This window comes from Herpailurus yagouaroundi, unplaced genomic scaffold (genome assembly GCF_014898765.1).
Source record: "Herpailurus yagouaroundi ecotype Mexico unplaced genomic scaffold, PumYag 139, whole genome shotgun sequence".
Taxonomy (NCBI): Eukaryota; Metazoa; Chordata; class Mammalia; order Carnivora; family Felidae; genus Herpailurus; species Herpailurus yagouaroundi.
Window position 1 is genome coordinate 2,014,729 of NW_024412394.1, and position 21,347 is coordinate 2,036,075.

Genomic DNA, 21,347 nt, shown 5'->3' on the forward strand with positions numbered 1-21,347 from the left:
TCTGAGTTGATAGAATGGAAGAGCCCATGACTTGCTAATGCCTTTGATCTGTAACTTACACAGCCGTGGCTGGTTGGCCCTGGACCCTGGCAGTGATCAGTGAAAGCATAAGGCATTGTGCAAACAGGAACTGCCATGAGGAAGAAGGAAGGGCCGCTGTATGCTGGGATTTACCCGACTTTTCAGGAAAGAGTAGCCAGAGAGGGGTTCTGTGTCTCTGGTGGTTTAGACCTACCTGAGCACGAAAGCAGTTTGTGAATTACGCTGTGGCCTGGCTCCTGGCATCTGTGACAGGGGTTAGTGTTTATCAGGCGCTCCTGCCAGCTCCCTGTAGGGGCTTTCTGCAATGGGCACTTGGGACGGGGTTGTTTGGTTAATTACAAAACTCTGTTAAAGGAGGAAGTCGCTTTTAAAAAGAACACAAACAGGGGCACCTGGGTGGCTCGGTTGGGTGTCCGACTTCAGCTCAGGTCATAAGCTCACAGTTTGTGGGTTTGAGCCCTGCGTTGGACTTTTCGCTGTCAGGGCACAGCTGGTGGCTTCAGATCCTGTGCCTCCCTCTCTCTCTGCCTCTCTACCCCTACCCTGCTCGCTCTTGCACACTCTCCCTCTCTCTCTCAAAAATAAAAAATAAAAAAATAAAACATTAACAAAATAAATTAATTGAAAAGAAACATTTTAATTTAACCCCAAACGAATAGGTGTGCATCCCAGTGTTTTGATGTGGCATTAGGGCCTTTTCTTCCCCTGTTGACGTGCTAATTTGGAGTTCTCTGCCCTCTTCATTACGTGAATCACGCCCATAAAACGTCATTGGCTAAAACTCACAGTTAGTTTGAGTTTCTTAAAAATAAAGCAAGAATTTAGTCCCTTGTGAGTACAGAATCCTTTAGAACCTTTTATAATTTATTTCTCCAACAACACCTGATTCAAAGGCAGTAAAAAATAATCCTGTTCTTGAGTCTCTTCAAAGCATCTATTGGTTGTCACAGAGACTGCTTTTTGTGCTTGTTTCGTCATTTATGTAACGTTTAATTAAACTTCCCTGTTTTCGTCAACAAATATACAGCTATCTTACACCAGTTTTGGAAATGATCCCAACTAATTCCTGGTAAGCGGAACACTCGGTGGGATAGAAGCAGGAGACCCGCGGGTGTGCTTGAGAGAATCCTGCCAGCTGGGAACGCGAGCATGAGTTTACTGGGGGAATAGATGGTGTGCAGCTCGGTCAGTCAGGTAGAGGTCATTAACGGACGTGCAAAGGAGGTGGTGGTATTGCTGTTGCAGATGGCCCTGCTGATTCCACGGTCTGCCTCCCTCCCTGCCTGCTGACCCTGCCCTGCAGGAGCCAGCTTTCTCAGAGGTGTGGGATGTGAGGCCAGCACCACGGCCTGCGCCCCTACCTCTGTGGGGGAGGGGAGCAGACCTGAGCGGACACTGCTTCCTCTCCTCTGTCCCCCGTCTCTCTGGCAGGGCCACCTGGGGCGGCCCCCCCCCCCCCGCCGTGTTCCTGCCAAGGAGCTGCCTTGTAGAAAGGCATCACCCCCCCCCTCACATGAAACGTTTTGTCCTGAATGGAGAGGCAGCCTCCAGCTGAGTGTCCAGGAAGTGAGCTATTGTTCACACAGCATGTTCTAAACATTTTCTGCCAGAAGGAAACCTTTTCCCTCTGGTTTGTCCTTTTTTTTTTTTTTTTTTAAACAAAGGAACCTGGGTTTTGATTAACTTGTTTTTTAGGTAGAATTCTGTTTATTTTGGAACCAGATGAATGTGAATCATGAGTGCAAACCCTTTCTAATCTCTATAAACTGAAACAAGCAAGGGGGTAAGACTGTGTGGGCTGTTCGCCTGGCATCTGTGCTTTTACAAGGACCACAGACGTTTCTCAGTGTAAGCAAGACTTCAAGTGGGTCAAGTGGGTTCCAGCGTGAAAACGAAATGACTCTTAGGCTCAACCCTGTTTTTCCAAGCGCAGAATTTTACAACGCTCCTGGGTACTTTACTGCTATGGCCCCTGGATATTGGCAGGGACCAAAACTTCCCAGTAACAGGGGCAGACAGATACTGCCTTTGGAGAAGGAGCAAATCTCACTTTCTGTGCTTACAGTAGCAAGAAGTTTATCTTCACCTATGGGACAGTGTCTTTCAGGAATGGATGAATCACACGAAGACCCCGCATCTTTTTTTTTTTTAACATTTATTCATTTTTGAGAGAGACGGAGTGTGAGTGAGGGAGGGACAGACAGAGGGAGGCACAGAATCCGAAGCAGGCTCCAGGCTCTGAGCTGTCAGCACAGAGCCTGACGCAGGGCTTGAACTCACAGACTGTGAGATCATGACCTGAGCTAAAGTCGGACACTTAACTGACTGAGCCACCCAGGCACCCCAGAAGTTAGAGCTTGCTTGAGTATCCTAGTAAACAGACTCCTCATTACAGCTCCCTCTAGAAACGAGACACTGCGCTAGGACTCCGTGTGTGTTGTCTCACATCTTTATAACAGCCCTGTGTTGATGTCTCCGTTTCTCCTGTGAAGAGACAGAATCTTGAAGAAGAGGGGTCGAGTAATTTGCCCGTAGCAGCGATCCCACGGGTGAGGAATTTTTCCACACTTCATGGAAGAGGAAATTGAAAGAGAAGTTAAATGACTTGTCTAAGGTTCCACAACTAATTTTAAAAGTATTTCAAATGCAAGTTTTGTTTTCCAAAGTCCTTGTTCCTTCCTCCACTCTGCAGGATCTTTTCAGTGTTCCCTATCCCATGTATTTGAAATTGTGCTCTGAACTTTAGTAGAGTAGAAGCTAGGCCCTAAAGAAGCTGGATGTCATGAATTATAAAGCTAATGAGTTGGGCACAGTCACATGTTTCTAGTGCTCTGACCATGGACATTGTTCTTCTTCTCTGACGTTTGGTTTCCTCTTCTGTAAAATGGGCAGAATCAGAGCTCTCCTCCAGGCTGCTTGTGAGGATGAACTGATCCATGGGGCGGGCACTGGGCTGGTGCTCAGTGCAGAGTGCCCCAGTGACAGAACCCAACCCTAGGACCTAACAACCCTGGGAGGCTCGAGTGCCAACATTGTTGATCACAAGTACTTTCTGAGGAGAAGTGTGCCTTGCGGTGAGCCCCTGAATTCGAATTTCAGGAAAGAGGACCTCCCTAAGTAGGAAAGGGATAATTTAATAAGCTCTCAACACAGTCCACCCACCTCTACCTTGTTCCCTCAGTGTTCTGAGGGTGGATTTGATCTCATTTTATTGACTTCAGGCTCTAGAGGATACGAACGCATTCCATTAGCCATGTATTCTAATGTGCTGCTTACATGCTGAAGTAAGTCATTGATGGAGGGATCAGTGTCTTTTGAGTCGGATTAATACGAACCAGTTTCCCAGGGTTTGCTTATCCCTGGGAACACTGATAATTGAGTTTTCAGATTGTCAAGACCAGGGTTAGCCTGGGTTCCAGAATAGAGAAAGCCACACCACAACAGAGACGCTATGCTGAGGGCCCTTCACCCGCAAGCTTGGTGACACGGAATAATGGTGAAGTCAGCTTTCCCACATTCCTTTCTCTTTGTTTCCTTTGCTGGGCCTGTCTCTGCTTATTAGCATGTTGAGCAGAGTTCATTACAATTGATGAAACTTCAAGCCTTTTTGACCTTACAATTTACTATTCTCTAAAAGATTTGATCCTGAAAGAAATATTTTTTTCCCAGCATTTTATTCTGAGAATTTTCAAACATGCAGAAAACTTGAAAGAGACTTGAATAGTGGGTCCCTACATACCCAGCACCTCGAGCCTACATTCTGTTAATTGCATTTTACTGTACTTGTTTTGTCTCCTATCCATCCATCCATCCATCCATCCATCCCTCAGTCCACTTAAAAATTGGTTATTTTTTGATGCATTTCAAAGTCACTTGTGGCCATCATAGATTTCATCCCTAAACAGTTTAACCATGTTGTATATCATTAACTAGAGTCTGATAGATATATGTTCATAGGGTTTTGGGAAGAGTGGCAGTAAAGTGTATACAAAATGAAATGCATAAATCTCAAGTCTACTATTCCTTGAGTTTGGACAGACACATACATTTGTGTGACCCAGATTCCTATCAAGATGCAGAATATTGCCATAAACCCAGAAAGTTCCCTCGCACCCCTTTCCAGTCACTCCTTACTGCCCCCTACGTTTTTCCACCTCCATAGATTAGTTTTGTCTGTTCTAGAACTTCAGATGAATGGAATCAATGCAGTGTGTGCGCTTTTGTGTAAGGCTTGTTAAAAAGAAAACCACAGGCCCAAAGTGGAGTCCCTTAGGCCAGGTCACCAGACTGGGGCTTAATTAACCTAATCTAATTGCACTTTTCAACCTCCCCTAGAAATGTAGTCTTAACCAGGTCAGTCTGGGAATTTTCTGGTCAGCACCCATAAGGTAATCTGTCACATTCCCCAAAGGAAGATGAGGTAATCTACCTACTAAGACCCTTTTGTCCCCAGAGGAAGGTGACCTCACCTGAAATAGTCCTTTTTTCTGTTCTTGACTTCCTTGTCCTGCCTTTGAAAGTCTTTCTCCTTCTGTAGCTCTTTGGAGCTCCCCTCCACTTGCTAGAAGGGATGCTAACCAACTCATGAATCATTTAGTAACGCCAACTAGATCTTTAAATTTACTCAGTTGAATTTTGTTTTTTTAACAGGCTTCTCTGAGGGATTTTAACTAGTGCTCTAAAATGAATTTTGAGGGGCGCCTGGGTGGCGCAGTTGGTTAAGCATCCAACTTCAGCCGGGTCACGATCTCACGGTCTGTGAGTTCGAGCCCCGCGTCGGGCTCTGGGCTGATGGCTCGGAGCCTGGAGCCTGTTTCCGATTCTGTGTCTCCCTCTCTCTCTGTCCCTCCCCCGTTCATGCTCTGTCTCTCTCTGTCCCAAAAATAAATAAACGTTGAAAAAAAAATTTTTAATGAATTTTGAGAACTCTGTCAACTTCATTTATCCAACTTCCTCTTTCATAACTTCAGAGACCATTAGGAGTGGTAAGCTGCAACAAATCTCAGGGCAGCTGATGGATACTGATAGTGTATTTGCATTAAATGTATATGATCTTTTTTTCACACCATAAGTATGTGTAATTTGGTGCTGAGAGTTTTGCATGTGACTCCCCTAGTCTTATGAGGCAGATGCAGAATCTGAGGAGCTGACGGATGTGGTACCCTTTCCCTGGCCACACTGCTGAGGAAATCAGTTCTGAATGGGAACTTAGAGTGTTTTCTGTGGGCTGGTTTAATCGATAGCGAGGCTAACCGTGCAGCCAGGGCGCTTTAATGAAATTCAGATTGTGGAGGAATGGGAGCAAGGGAAGCTTACTCGGTGATGGTGGTAGTGAAAGAAAAACCAAGGAAGGTCCAGGAAGCAGGTTTTCCGGTGTTTTAGAGACCTGCAGCCTCCCTGAGGTTGGGTGCCTTCCTCCCGGTTCCGCAGCCCCAGCCCCCAAATAAGCCTCCTCCTGGGTAGAAAGGAGATTGTGTAAATTGGAGTAGAACCCAAATACATAACCCTCATTAATCTTTTAGAGTCTTGTCCCACTTATTAAAGCCAGTATTTGGCACATAACCCAGAGTTATGTGGCAAGCCATAATAAAGTTAATTGGAATCTAGGTCTCCCAACTTTTTTTTCTTCTTTCAGCAGTTTCTTGAGGCTTTGAGTTAAAGATTTGCCTGGAAGGTAGGCTGTTCCAGGGTGAGGAGGTCACTGGCCAGTGTTGTTTGCATGTAAGGTCTTCCTCCCTGGGTAAGGGCCTTCCTCCCTGTGAGATGAGATGAGATGCCGGGTCTGGGGCATGCGCATCTCTGGTGGGTGGATCGGGAGCATGTTCCTGGTCAGAAAGTGCTAGCTGGGAGAAGTGGGGTGGGAGCTGCTTTGGGGAGGGGGGCAGGGAAGGCCCAGTCAGTAACCTAAGAGGCGTGTGAAAGGTAAAAAATGAGGAAGGGGGGATAGGAAATGAATTGGGGAGCCACAGCGTCTTTGACTTTGCGTTCCCCCGCCCCTCCCCCAGAGTCTAGCCTGGAGCAGATAACATGCAGGCTTTAACAGGAGCCCGTGGTGACACAAGTACGAAACACTTGTGAAACAGAACCACTCTGTTGTCTCCCAGCCTGGAAGGGTTGAGAAGGAAGGTAACGATGTAAAGGGGACTCAAGTTGGGGGGATGTGCAGCAATAAATATAGCAACAATCTGTGTGCCCCCTGTGATGAGACAAATTAAGCCCCCACCGACAGCCGCGTGCTCTGTGGAAAAGAAGTTGCTCCTTGTCAGTGGAGCCGCCACCGCAGCCTCTGCCTCGGAAGGCCGGCCCTGAGTCTGTTGGCAGATATATATTCGTTCCCTGCCCTCTTCTCCCCTCCCCCACCCTCTCCTGCCTCCCTCTCCTAAAAGCAGTTGACAAGGTTAGAAAATCAGGACAAATAATTTACTTCAATCCATCTCTGTCTTTCCTGAGGCCTTGTGCAGGCCAGGGGCGGAGGGAGAGGGGGAAAAAAAATAACCCAGACCCTGGTCAGTGACCCTTTTTCCGATGTGGAATCAAAGCCCACTCCAGGCTGAGCCTGTCTGCTGCTGAGAGGCAGGAAGACAGAAGTGGTGATGAATTCTTATGTGGTTTCTGGGCCCGGGAGTGCAGCTGTCAGCAGTCTTCAGGGTTCCTTGCCCAGCTGGAGGCACGTCAGCAGTCACCTGATGGCACGCGTGCAGCATCCAGTGAGACTTGGGGTGCTTAAGGCTCAGTTCCTTAGCCCTGTGCTCCTAGGAATGTGGAGCACTGTCCAAGCAAGGGAGAGGGTCTGCCACTTAGTACCCCAGAGCAGGAAGCTCGAGCTCCCCGGGGAGCAGACTCTGCCACCAACGGCACTTAGCGGAAGCAAGAGCTGTGCCACCTGCGAGGAGTTTGGGAGTCGGCCCATGGAGCAGAGCTCCAATTCCCTCACCTGAAAAATGAGATAATATGTTTGCTTGGCAGTGAGTTGAGGCTCTGCAGGATTGCTGAGCGAAAGGGCCAGCTGGTAGTTGTAGGGTATGAGGTTACTGTGCCCGCAACCCAGGGAGGTTGGAGACAGATAAAAACAGGGGCAGGGAATCCAGACAGGGGTCCAGAAGTGTTGGCTGCGTTTCCTCTCTTACAGTATTAATGAGGTGACTAGCCCGATGTGGGCATTTAGCAAATTGTAGCTGTTCTTGTTTGTCACTGGCCGCCTCCAGTGGGCCAGCCCTGTGCCTGGCTCCATGTGAGATCTAAAAGAGACAGTCTGAAACAGGGTCCTTGCCCTTAGTGGCTCTGTAGTGTCTCTGGGACACCTCCTAAAAACAGTTCATCAGGTAAATAACGATACAAAGCAGAGTGTGTTTCTGGACCAATCAGGTATTAAGCATTGGGACAGAGAAGGAGAGGTAGAAAGGGTCTCCAGCCCTGGCAGTACAGGCCCAAGGGGATTGGTATGTATTTTCCAACTGGTGGGAGAGTCCTTGGGAACCGAGAGTTCCCCAAGCAGCAGTAAGAGGGTTGGGAGGGAATGTCTGACCTCAAGAGCCAAATTCAGTCAATGGTGAATTGCAGAAACGTCTCCCTTCATGTTCCCATTTGCACCAAAAGAAAATAGGAAGCAGGTGATCCCTTTCCCTCCTTCCTCTATGTTAGACCCCACCTAATGGGCATGTTGACCAGACTGATAACTGCTCCCCTGGTATTTGATTACAAATGGGAGCCCCTGAACATAGCCATTGCTTGTAACTTGTACCACCTTCTGGAAGGGAGGTTTCACACAGGCCTTGGATCCAGGCTTGTGGTTTCTCAGGTGGACTTCCTGTTCCTACAGAGGTATTTCTGTCTCCGACAGCTGTCTTCTCCCTCCCCTCACTCCTGATACACGTTGAAAAGCCCGTTGTAATCTGACTTGTTCCCCAAAGCCAGGGTGTATGTAGTGATAGGGAATAGAGACCTGTTTATCTGTATACGGAATATCACCACCCATGATCCTGTGTTCTTTTTTGTTTGTTTGTTTTTGTTTTTGAGAGAGAGCAGGGGAGGGGCAGAGGGAGAGGGAGAGAATCTGAAACAAGCTCTGTGCCCAGCATGGAGCCCGACGTGGGGCTTGATCTCACGACTGTGAGATCGTGACCTGAGCCCAACTCAAGAGTCAGACTCTCGACCGGCTGAGCCACCCAGCACCACACAATCCTGTGTTCTAAACAAGCACATGTCAGAAGATGTGAGCAGCGGTGTCTCTAGCATTTGAGTTATTTTTGTTTTCAGCCATATGGAGAATATGTTTTATACATCCCTGGTGGGGGCAGGAGGGGAGAGTCTAAATAGAATAACCTTGAGTATATTTTGAAAATGGAATATTTCCAAGCATTTTTAAAGTACATGTATCCATTATGTCGATAATGCTCAGGCCTTACCAAACACAAATATAAGTTCCCTATAGAGTTTATGTGAAGTGCAGTATTAGAGCGTGACCATTGTCCGTCTCTCCCCCAAAAGGTCACTGAACCTCAACAATAGAAAAGAGAATATTGAACTGTGCCCTTCCAGGACATTACACCTGCCTGCTTTGTCCCCTGAGATGCAGAACATTTCTGAGAAAACAGCTTAGTCAGATTTTTTTTTTTTTTTTAACTCAAGCCTAAATGGTTAAACTACACAAAGTAGATAGATCAGAATGGTGTCTGTTTTCTCGGTCAGCTCCTCTTTGTCTAGACTGGAATGACCATGTTCTCCCTCTCCTGGTTCTGGGCCATGGAGGGTGTGGCAGGGAGAGAGGAGATCCGGCTCCTCCCTGTTTCCCCAGCCCCTGGGGAAGATCACAGCCCCAGACAGCTCTGTGCGTATGGTGTCAGGGCGGACACCTGCCAGTCTCTGCCCAAACAGGGCCTTTTCATTGCCATGTTCCTCCCAGCCCTGTGTTTCTGCCAAGGCAGGAAGGGGTGCTGGGTTGTAAGCTGTCAGTAAACTGCCGAGTACTCCTAGTTCCTCTATAAACTAGCATCTTCTCAGCGTGACTTAGCTACTCCAGTTCCCAGGACAGCGACACGTACAGTTTCACTGAAATAGTTGTGAGAGTGTCCTTGCATACCCTGCCAGAGGGTGGGCTGTGGAAATGTGGGCTGTTCCTGGCCCTTTGTAGTGGGTGTGAGGGTGACTCCTGGGGCCAGCAGGAAGGAAGGAACAGAGCAAAGAAGCAGCAGGGTGTTCAACTCTGTTCACTCGGATTTCAAAAGGCCCTTTGGCAAAGGGCCAATGAATTGGGCAGCCAGGAGATGCTGATTGGCTAGGTCAACTGTGGCTTTGGGTGTTAGGTGATTATGATGATCATGAAATAGGTACCGTAGATGACTTGATTTTATATTAAAAGCCCATGACACTCTGCATGGCTTGGGAAAACAGCTTTTTCTCTGCTAGCTCTTAAGGAAATGGACCCCTCCCTCTCCGGCTTTCATTCATTCAGTAGGTTCCCTGTTTAACACAAGCCAGCCCAAGGGGGCAAAATGGCAAGTAAAACATGCTTTATTCCAACTCTCATGGACTTTTCAGTGGTGATTCTCCCACATACACCCTCTTTGGCCTGGAAGAGAGATCCATAGCCTGGTGGAGCCATTCCAGGGATAAGGACCCATTCATTCCCCCCATGCAGAGAAAAGTTTTCTCATCTCGAGCACCCTGCTTTTCTCCTGTAAATAGAGAAAAGGAAAAGGAAAGCACCTCAACAGATATCCGTGGAGTGCCTGCTCTTTGCCCAGCTTGGAGGCTTCTATGATCTGGACAGCCCAGGCTTTGGGACCTGGGCACTGATGTGTCATTTAGTGCAGACTGGGGGTGGGGAAGCAGCTTGGCCTGTCTCCAAATATCCCTAAGCCTTTCCTGTGGAAGAAGAGGTGTTCTAGGGCAATAACCAGACCAGTGGGTTGAAGTTGGAAGAAAAAAGATTTCAATCTGTAAAAAGACAGATGTTATAAATTGGCACTTTCTGCATATAGGGCGAACTGACCGGGAGAGTCAGCGATCGTCATAATCACCTAACGCCCCATCTCTGGAAGGCCCCTAGCAAAATCGGACATGGGGTGGGAGTTGGCATTACACGACCCGTGGGGTCCCTGCTGCTAATTCAAGATTTTGTGCCTGGAAGAACTCTCAAGAGGGAACCATGTGTACAAACATGTATGTAGAACAGTGTTCTTCATGGCACTGTTGAGAATGAGAAGAGATTGGAAACTACATACGTGACCACCAGGGGACTGGTTGAATAAATAAGGTGACATATCGGTTAAAAAGAAAAAGAAAAAAATGTTCTTATGAACTGTGGGAAGAACTCTAAGATGTATTACTAAATAGAGAAAACAAGATGCAGAGCAGCATATATAGACTGCCTGTGTCAGTGTGGGGGGTAGAATACCTTCATATGTTTGCTTACATGTGGCTGGAACAGATCTAGAAGCACACTTGAGAAACTGGTTACACTGGTTCCCTGCGGGGGAGGAGAGCCAGACAGCTGGGAGACAGGCACAAGGAGACTTCTCTGAATAACCTTTGTATCTTTTGAACTTTGAATCATGTGGATGTATGACTTGTCAAAAAATACAAGTAAAAAAATTTTTTTCAACTTTAACTAGGTTTTTACTAGGTTGAATGGAACTCTAAGAGGGGAAGTGGAAAGCACACGAACCCTTTATCGGGCATCTTCTGTGAGCCAGACCTTTGGCTAGATGCTCTATGTAAGCTCTACTTTTAATCCACACGACAACCCTTCATAGGAGGCAGGACCCATCCCTGGTTTGTTTTTGTTTAATGTTTAATGTTTGTTTTTTAATGTTTTTGAGAGACAGAGACGGAGACAGCACGAGTGGGGGAGGGGCAGGAAGAGAGGGAGACACAGAATCGGAAGCAGGCTCCAGGTTCTGAGCTATCAGCACAGAGCCTGACGGGGTGGGGGGGGGGGGGGGGCGCGAACTCGTGAGATCATGACTTGAGCCGACGTCAGGCGCTCAACCGACTGAGCCATCCAGGTGCCCCAAGACCCATCCCTGTTTTTGTAGAGTCAGCACTGAAGCTGGGAAAGCGTGAAAGTGCTTGCCTGTCCGTGTGGGTCTTTCCCACACGGCACCAGGCTGCCTGTTGAAGGAGGCAGTTCTTGAAATAATGCGGAGGCCAAAGAGAATGATGCATTAGGAAGGGAAGGAGGAAGACATTTTCTTCAAGGGACAGGGCAGACCTGCGGTGGCACTGCCCGCTTCCGTGCCTGCCTCTGGGTTGTGGGGCTGGTGAGCGGAGGCACACCTCCATTTGCTCCACAGGTCAGATGTGTTGTGTTTCCCTTGGCTTTTGCTGAGCTCAGGGATGGAGTTCACAGTGTGTGTTAAAAGGCAGTTTTCTGTGGCTGGAGGAAAATAGCCACAGCTCCCGGCTGCAAAGGGAAGGATGGTGTTTGTTCTGTGCTCTTCTGCCCGCTGTCAAATGTGCTGTCTTTGTCTGCCAGCTGGAAGCTGGCTGGAGAGTTGTGTTTTGGGGTTTTTTTTGTTTTTGTTTTTGTTTTTGTTTTTGTTTTTGATTGTCAGACCTAGGCTCCTTACTTGCACTTAGAGGAAAAAGCATCCAAGCCCTGGTACAAAAGGTTCTCGTAACATTCTTTTTTGGAAAAAGAGCCATGAATGAGCTCATTATCACTGCATCCCAAAAGAGGAGGAGAGGAAGAGAAGGTGTCCGCCTCCTTGCTGCCCTGTCTTGCCCCTGGCCAGGTTTCCTGGAGTGGGGGGCTTGGCTCTGGCTCAGGGTGACCAAAGCCAGATGGCTGGAACAGGTGGTCCATACAGGGGGCAATGCTGGAGACATCAGATGCTTTGAGACCAGCTCTCCCTGCTGTGGTCCAGAGGAAGGGTACATGTCTGCATCAAAAGATCCTCTAATCAGAGTTATACGCCTGCCTCACTTTGACTTCTAAGAGGTTCCTATGTTGAGGTTCTCTTCTTGTCTCCGTTCTAAAAATTGTCCTCATACCTCAGAGCTGGCAGTCAGGCAGCACCAATTATCTGTTGAATGCTTAGGACTTGCCAGGCACTGCTCTAGGCACTTGGGGTGTCACATGGAACCAAGCTGGCAAAGTCTCTACTCTCATGGAATTTAAATTCTGGTGTGAGCAGTGAAATGTGCCAGGTCTGGCCTGCTGTTGTCCAGTCCCTGCTGGGCTGGGGGAAGTGCTGCAGGAGGGATATATAAATGCCTTGGAAGGAAGACTTTTTGGCATTTCCAGCAGCTGAGCCCAGGTTGTTACCCACTCCCTCCTTTCGGAGCGTGTCTTTAGTCCCTGTTGGGCTGTGGCCACAGAAGGGCCTTTCTTGATATGAGCAGCAAAGAGTTCTGATCCCTTGCAGGTTGGCGCTTGGACCTTGGAATCATCTGGAAGAGACCTGGAGCACTCCCACACACACCAGCTGCCCTGTGCACTGATAGTGAGCCGGCAATGTTTAACTGAAGCCTGACAGCCTCTCCTTTTTGTTCCTCTCTCTTCCGTTTCAGATTGAGAAAATCATGAGCTCTATTGGAGAAGGGATTGACTTTTCTCAGGAACAACAGAAGATCTCAGGTATCGTACCAAGCAGCCGCTTTCCCATGGAACACAGACCTCTGGCTCCTTTCTGGCCCAGGTTTTTCCTCTGGCACAGAAGACAGACATTTGGTGGGTGAGAGAGGTCAGCCTCTGCCCGCGTCATGCTCCTGCAATTCAGACACGTATCTGTATGGCCCATCTAGCTGTTATTGTAGGGCAAGGGCTCTTCTTACACATTGGAGGGGAAATTGCATTTTAGGCCACCTATTGAGAAGGTTTTTTTTAAGTTAACAGTTGTCACTTGTCCAGAAGTATTTTTGTAAATGTAGGTTTTCTCCGTTTGGTTTAAACTGGAGTGCACTTTGGCTTCGGTCTGTCCACTTTCCCAGGCAACTCTGGCACTTACCCCTCGTGAGAAAGTAGCTCTCGTTCGGCTGCTCCATGGCAGTGGCAGAGCGTTGGGTTGGCTCGGTGGTCTCAGACTGTTAGCCTGCATCACCTGGAGGGGTTGGCTTTGCTGTCCCTCCTTGTGTCTGTCTCTGCATTTTTCCATTTGCTTAGTCACTCGTTTTTATCCTGGGTCACTGCTACTCTGGGCATTCTTTTCTTTTCAAAGCCCTAGGGGTGCGGTCAGCCTTGATTTCCTTTGTTGGAAGCAGGGAGCTAGAGAGGCCATATCCGAGCTGTTTTCCTTGATAACAGACCTGTGGTTGTATTACTTTCTTAGGTGAGGGGACATTTCTAAAGGTACCTGTTAGCTAGAGCAAGTCTCACGCCCCATCCCCCAAGCACCTGCAGACCTCCCTCTGCCACCAGAGCACCCGGGCCGAGTCAGTTCAGTGAGGCCTGGCCTCTCACCATCCCTGAGGAAATGCCTCTCCAGCTGGAGGGAAGGGCTTCCTCGCTCACTCGGGAGGCTGCATGCAGGACTGGCCTCTTAGCCCAGGTGACACTTGTGGTTCCTCTGTGGGAGTCAGATGGGTGGGGACAAGTGTGCACACTGGGGGAAGGGAGCTGCTGAGGCTGTGGTGCTTGTGAAAGTTGCATGGGCTCTGGAGCCTCAGCCCCACGTTCAAATTCGGCTTCTGGATGTATAAGGGTCTTTGGCAAGTCCCTTAATCTCTCTGAGCCCCAGTTCCCTATCTACCTTTGGATAATAGTACCTACCTCATAGGTTTGTTGGGAATGACTAATATATACAAATACTTGTGCAAAAGAGGTAAATGGTAGATAGGCTCTTTTTTTGTCCATGAAATAATTACTTACCCGCATCAAAAAACCTAGGGAGGAGGTGCATCTGCTTGTCTCCCTCCACCACGTCTCCAATTGGGTTCCCAGAGCCACCTCCTTCCAGCAGCCTTGTTTCCCTGGCTTCTAGCAAGAGAGGGCCCAGCTGGGTGTGGCCCTTCGTCGTCATCAGTCTTGGATTACGCTGGGGTCTGCAGGGATGGCTCTTCTGACTCAGCGTTTGTGGCTCTGTCTCCACATGCTGGAGAACAGACAGACAGCCTCCCTCTCTGTTGTTGTGTGCAGCCTTCATCAAGAGTCAAGCGTTTGTTGGGAGTAGATGTTCAGTACTGAGACAAACACCATTACCGTTTTCCAAAACCGTGCTTGGGGGACAGCCAGGACTGGGATCGATAGCAGTCCGTTCGGTTGCAGCAGCTTTCTGCTTGCCTGTACCCCTCTATGTCCGAGGAATGCACGTGCTTGAGAGTTTGGGTCAGTATCTTAACTTTGATAAATCAGGAAATGTGGCAGCACCTTTGGAAAACACATTTCTGCAAGAGCCCTTCTCTTTGGAAGTGATGACACTGAGCTCTTTCCTGGCCCTGGTGGTCCCACCCACTAGTTCTTACCCCCACGAACCTGTCTGTGTGAGTGATGAAAGTTGGCCTGGCTTCCCCCCTAGGTCACCGGGTCCCGACACACAGTCCTGTTTTAGCACCGCTGAGTTGAACCATCTTCTATACAGCGGCGTAGGACCGTCTAGGGTGGGCACACGAGAACAGCCACCTGAACAGAGGGTGCCCCCACTCATGCTGCAGAGTCCCCGGACTACTGTGTCTGCACTGCTGCCAGGCCATGAAGCATGGGGAAAGTAGACTCAGGTCTGCCCATGAGCTCTGTCTTCTATCTGACAGGTCAGGACGGGGCTTTCCCCAGGACCTCAGGGAGCACCAGCCTTCAGCTCAGGCCAGAGCAGAATTCTTGCTTGTTTTGAATGGTCAGGTGCAGGGTTCAGATTGTCCTTAGGTTTCTGGATCTAGGAGAGACTTGGGCTCTGGGGTTGCCAGCCTGGGAGGAGGAGCAGGCCTTCCAGCAGGCAGCTGTTAACTAAGCACAGGATTGCTCAGCGTGACTGGTTTCACAGAGGATCGTGTTCTATAGGACAAGACCCAGTATGGAACTGGAGTCTTACTCTCGTCTTGGGCCTTGGGACCCTGAGCTGCCAGCACTGGAGCTAGTTACCCGAATCCCCAACAGACAGGTTTCACAACTCATTCCACTCTGAGGAGTCCAGGGAGGGGAAGCCTTCCCACTGGCCCCGGCCACTCTGGCTGCTTTCCACAAAAGCCTGTCTGTGGAGCGCAAGAGATCATTTGCTTTCTTCTGCTAAAGCCAGCCGCTTTAGCTGTTGAATCGCCATTCAGTGCAGGCTCCTTCTGGGGCCTGATCTCCCTGCACACACAGCCCTTTCTTTGCCAGGACCGTCTACAGCCTGCTGAGCTGTCGGTGTCCCCCAGCATGTTTAGAGGGTGACATGTGGTCCCTGGGTCTTTGTCTCTACATGTGACCTCTTCTGTCTTCACGGCCGTACTTGGGGTTTGGTCCCGGCTCCCCCTTTTCCTTGGTGCCTCCCCTCCCCTCCCCTCCTCCTCTAGATAGCGAGGGGCCTGCTCTGGGTCTGGCGCTTCTCTCCGGGGCTCCGGCCGCCCCAGGAGAAGTCCCTCCCCGAGTTGCTGAGTGCGCTTGCTCACCTGAGGAATATTAGGTATAATGTCTTTATTTGGTCACCTGTTTTTGTGACACCCCATGGCTTATTCTCTTGGCAGAGAGGCACGGTCTTTCTTACATGGTGAGCAAGGGGTCGCTTAACCTGTGGGCTCTGCCCTCAGGGCGGTGTCATTCCTCTGTCCCCTTCTCTGGCTGTCCGAGACACTGTTGGCCAAAACTATAGGAATGTGCCTTCTCTCTCCTTAATAAGCTGTTTCCAGCCCCTCGAGCTGCAGGTAGGGTTTCCCCGTCTCCGCCTTTCAGACGCATGTGTGTTGGCCGACAGGAGATGCTGGGGAGCCTGTCATTTTGCTGTGATGCTTGTGCTGCTGTGTCCTTCTCCCTCAGCGGCGGCAGCAGCGGCTTCTGCTCCGATGTCCGCTCCCTGATGTATTTTCCTGAACGTGGAAGGGAGGAGGGTGGGGAGGGGAGAAGGGGAGGGCCAGACATTATGAGAGCGAGCGAGGGCTGTGGGGCCGGCAGCAGGCAGCGTGGAGCCCAGGAGCCTCCAGACAAAGCACTCTGCTGCGGTTCTGTGAGCGCACACATCCACCGGCAGCAGGCAGGACCACAGCTGCCCGGCTGGGGGATTACAAGCAGGAATGAATCAGCAGCCAGGGACACTTGACTTCGTGAGCATACAAGAGCCCGCCGCCTAGGTTCCCGGGAGCAGACGGCCCCAGTCAAGGGCAGGGGACCCAGCGTCTTGGAGTGCTGCTGCAGCGTGCATCGGGAGGCCACCGGGTCCCTGACCACCAGCTGCTCTGCAGAGGACAGAGGAGGGGGAGCCTGGGACAGTGGGTCACCGGGGGCTCCCTGATAACCAAGCCAGTTGGCCTTGGCCTGCCTTGAAGGGCAGAAAGTGCCGAGAACAAGAGAATGACTTTCACCGTGTCAAGAGTTCTCTGGAGGTGATGTCTTTGTAGTTGGTTCTTCTTTTTCCTCCCTTTCCCTTTTTTCCTTCTTTTATCATCTGTTCTTGCCCATGAGAACCAGAGAAGTAGGTGGGGGCTAGGCGCTCAGGTCGGCAGGGAGGGCTGAACTCTGTTCCTCCCCACCCCGCCCCCCTGTCCGGCCGAGGAGCAGAGCAGATACATGTCGTCCCTTCCCTGCCGGCCCTCAGAGGAAGAACATAAGGATCCGGAGACCCTGGGAAGACCGTTGCTGTCTGTATCACTCAGCCAGAGAGAGCACAGCGCCGAATGTGAATAGACTTAAGCTGTCACAGCTCAGCTGACAGAGGACCGCTTCCCTTTTCCCTTTCTTTCATCGGGTCGGGTTTTGTCGTCTTTAGCCAAGAACTGGATCTGCCTGCCTGCTTTCCACCTGAGCAGGCAGGCGAGTCCCAGGAACAGCCACTATCAGAAGAGGAAGATGAATGCCCAGCCCCAGCAAAAGAGCCCGGCCCGGGAAGGCAGCACTTCAGACAGCACCCTGGCGCGGGAGACGCCCCGCTCGCCGGCCGCCAGAGTCTAGCTGTGGACTGGGCCCCTGGCCCCGCTGGCCGTGCAGCCCCGGGGAGCGCGATGTCGCCGTCACAGCAGGGCCACACCTGAGCCCCAGCCCCGGGCCCCGGGCCCCGGCCCGTGCGCGGCACTCGGCCCCCTCTGCCTTGAGCCTCTGAGCACAAAGGGCCAGTGGCCATGGTTTGCTTATTCCGGGACTGCTGGGGGAAAACAAGTAAAAGTCTCTTTTCTCCCCCTGCCGGGTTCTGTGCTGCTTGTGTTGCATGTGCTGGGTCCCCGTGAACAGCCGCCGCTGCTTCCCTCCCGGAGCCCTCGCTGTGTGCCTGTGCCCCTCAGCTGCATGAAGACGCGTGCTCTCTCCTGACCGGTTTGTGCTGCAAGGTCACAGGACTTGTCCCTCGCCCACGGCCCCGCGGGGGCTCCAGAAGTTGCATGGATGAGAGGAGCCCCCAGCCCCTCTAGTGCCCGTGGGAACAGACTTCCTGAAATACCTCAGTGTGAACGCTGACCTGTGGGCGGAGACCGTGCATGTGCCACCGCAGCCCTGGAGGAGCTCAGACTTGAGGGGGTGGGTGGGTGTGCGGCCCGGGCCCACCTGCCCTCGGCCTGCACCCGGAAGAGGAGCTGCGGGTCCTCTGCTCTCTGGTCTCTTGTACATAGTCTGGCTGCTTTATGGTAATGACCATGATGTGGCAGTGCCATCTGTCTTCCTCTGAGTGCCGCTGCTACCGCCTTAATGGGTTTTCCCTTTTCAAGCGTCTGCCGATTCCTCTCTCGTCAGGTTCGCGGACGCTGGAGCAGAGCGTCGGGGAGTGGCTGGAGGCGGTTGGGCTGCAGCAGTATGAGAGCAAGTTGCTTCTGAATGGCTTTGACGATGTCCGCTTCCTGGTAAGTGCCCGCAGGCCTCCTCGGGGGCGGGGTGCAGCTCGGCGGAGACGGAGACGCGCCTCTCTGGTCTCCCGTGGGCCCTGCTGGAGTGCTAAACAGTGCGTAGCCCCGTATCCCAGCGAAGAGCTGAATGAAGTGACTCAGACATCCAGGAAGTCAGCCGACTGTCATGTGCCTTCTTTCTAAACTCAGTCTCCCTCAACTCTGCTCCCAGAAACGGTTCTGTGGGGAGAGCTCTTTGCAAGTCTGCATCCCAAGAGGCAGGGTCCCTGACTGTAGACCTTTGCCCCTTGCTGGTCTCCCTCTCAGACCTCAGACCGTATGTCGTGCAGTGAGGCCTCAAGGCGGGTCTTGTTCTGGATCAGACGCCGGGAGTTTTGGCGGACAGGACAGCCCGGTCCCCTGTGATGACTTTCCATCCCATCTCTGTTGGATGCCAGAAGTTTCCTTTATTCCCCAGAATGGTGCCATCAAGCAGGTAGTTGCTGAAGCAGGGAGCCTGGTCCAGCAGGAAGGCCTCTTCCCTGCCCAGCCCAGCCCAGGCTGAGTGGCTAGGGTGGGGAATGTGGCTGTGTAGCCTCATGGACTCGTGACCTCAGAGATGACCCAGAGAGGCTGAGTGGCTAGGGTGGGGAATGTGGCTGTGTAGCCTCATGGACTCGTGACCTCAGAGATGACCCAGAGGAGAGGCTGAATTGGTGGTTGGAAGGCTTGCTTGCTTTTCTGAGGTATAATTTTGTGTTGTCTTCCTATAAAGCATGAGGTGTTAAAGAAAAAGAAAAATCCGGGTGACTTTCCTCAGGCTCCCTGTGGAGTGGGGCCTGGCTGGGGCCTTGGGCTTAGGATCCAGTGCATCTTCTTTCAGTCCAGAAAGTGGCTCGGGCACCCATGAGCATTCCTCTCCTGGAACCCCTCCAGGAGGTGGTGAGGTGAAGGGGCGGGGGTCAGTCGGCCCAGAGCTCCCATCTCCAGTGTGGGTCCCTCTGGAGTTCCCACTAACGAGGCTGCATTTTGTGCCTACCGAATAGCAGCCTGCCCAGGGTGCTAGCCTGGAGCTGCCAGGAGGGACCCTGACTAGGACAGGCCCGCCTCACCTGGGCCACCCTTCCAAAGCCAGCTTAGGGCCGTTACTTTTCAACTTTTAAAAGTCTTGGGTTTTTAAATAGCAATATTTTTTCTTACATTAACTGAGTATATTTATGGTTCTTATAACCTAACCCCTGACTTACCATGTTCCTGGGGGAAGGCCGACAAACCCAGGGTAGAGGTGGTGGTTCAACCAGCGAGCTGGGGCACTTGGCCCCTGGTGCTGAGTGTTGGGGGGCCTTCACTCTCCGAGCATACCCCTTCACCAGACTGGCTGGCAGGCAGGCAGGCAAGGGAGGCGGGCTGTCCCTTCCCTGTGCTTCAGTACTTTAGAGGCTGAGCTCTTAACTTCTCACCCCTCCTTCTTCTACTTTTAGAAATGGTAAGGTTCCCAACTGTTGAACATCAAAACTCCTTTAAAACTGCTTCCCTGCCCCTTCCTGTGCTCACACCCAGAAAGAAAGTAGCTAGGCGGGCATCTTGGTAAATCTGGCCCTGAGCCAAATGTCCATCCCGGAGGGTGCAGGGACTCTGCTGGACCACGGGTCTGTCTTTGGGGAAAGGACACTCATGGAGGGAGGCCAGCAGCTCAGTATTTCCAGGGCCCTCCAGGCTTCTCCTGTTGCCCTGGGTACGAGCTATTCCTCGTCGCTGCTGTCTCAGTTCCAGCGGGGCACTGGCAGGTGGAGTCTGTACAGGAAGGAATGCTGATCGCACCTCACTTGAGCACATTACTTCCGGTAGCTAGAGTGGCCTGAGGAGCCATGCAGAGCATCCTGGGTAATTACATGTAAATTGCCAGATGGACTGTAAGGCTAATTGTTTTAGCAACTGGAAAAAAAGGAAAAAAAACACACAAGAAAGGGCATTTTTATTGAGAAACATTCTTTTCGTTGCATATGGTATAATTTCCATCATGTTAGCTATGGTATATCTCCGTGTAGTTTGGTTTTCAGTAGGTTGCAAATGTTTTTCTTCGTTGTGAAATGCCCTGGAAACTTCTACAAGATGCATGAGTAGCTTCCAGAGAGCTAAGCTCTCGAGGTAGGAGGAACATCTGGACACTAAGAGTGTTTCACAGACCAGGCACTGCTGTAGAATTTCCCTGTGACAGGGTCCAGCTCCTCCCTGTTGGGGTGGGAGGGACTTTGTCATCATGTGGTCTAATCACCTGTGCCTTCCCTTCCAGACAATCTTGGCCATGATACTTTGCAGCGACAGGGAATTCCACCACCTTCCAAAGTAGTAGCCATTTGTTCTTTGCATTGCTCAGGCTTAGTCAAAGTCTGAGTCCTTGTGGACTCTGTCTTTTGGGCCACAGAGAACACGCTTAAACCCTTTAGAAAACTGAAGACTTTCTGTCATGGCCTCTGGCATTTTATCTTGTCTAGGTCCAACATCCTCCTGTTCTGGGTTGTTCCTCCTATGATGTGATGACTGAGCTGGATAAGCACTGCACCTTGAACTTTATTCATACTCTCTTGGCTGCTGGCAGAAAGGGCCTTTGATTTGGAGGGGTCAGGGTCAGGACCAGGGCCGGGGCAGTGGGGGCTGCCACGTGCTCCCTAGGCTGATCGGGCTGACACCAGACCCTGGGAGACAGGGCCCAGGAATCTAGCTCCTGCCTCTGCCGGCCAGCCCACCACACTGGCTCGCTCATCACAGCCAGTTCCGTTTTTCACCGTAAGTCTTGTCCACAGGAAATGGGCTTTCTTAGGACAAGGGAGGAAATCCATTTAATCAGCACAGAAGGAAGGTAATTGGTGATTGGCGAGTTTGAAGCTTCAAGCGTGCCGGTGCAAGTCTCCATATCTGGGGACCAAGCCTGACCTCCCTTCACAGAGGTGGCAGTGGAGTCAGTGATGGTGCTCCACATGCTGGAGTGTTAGGTGGGTGTCAAAAAACTGTTTTTGAAGAATGTCTGATGTGGGCATGAGTGAAGGAATCAAGACACAAAAATCCATATGCAACATGATCTTAACTTTCAAAAAAGACAACATCTCTGCACAAGAGATGCAAAGGAATAAGCCAGAACGTTTTCAGTGGTTATCTGAGGAGGGCTGTGGATGGCTTTATTCTCTTATTTGGAACATAAGAGATTTTCTGCATTTCCTACAACGAATGGATCCAAAATCAGAAAAGCAAATAATGCAGGTGTCTTAAAGATCTTGATGGTCCCGCTGGGAAAACAAGTCACATAAAGCAATAAAAACAACCAAGCGGCCAAGTGTTAAGTACTATGGTGAGGCGTGTAGGTGCTGCAGGAGCACAGGGGAGGAGAACCCGCCTTCCCAGGCATGGACCCAGTGCCCGCGCTGAGCTGG

At 50.8% G+C, this 21,347-nt stretch overlaps 1 protein-coding gene across 6 annotated transcripts in view; it reads left to right on the top strand.

Annotated features, from left to right (window-relative positions):
- The window catches only part of ANKS1A (ankyrin repeat and sterile alpha motif domain containing 1A), a 180,965-nt gene that overhangs the window by 134,716 nt on the left and 24,902 nt on the right, over positions 1–21,347 (top strand). For all 6 annotated transcript variants that reach the window (XM_040473255.1, XM_040473256.1, XM_040473257.1 and 3 more), the window contains 2 exons: positions 12,556–12,622; positions 17,831–17,937. In XM_040473255.1, coding sequence (XP_040329189.1) covers positions 12,556–12,622; positions 17,831–17,937 — 174 coding nt within the window. The remainder of the gene's footprint in view (positions 1–12,555; positions 12,623–17,830; positions 17,938–21,347) is intronic.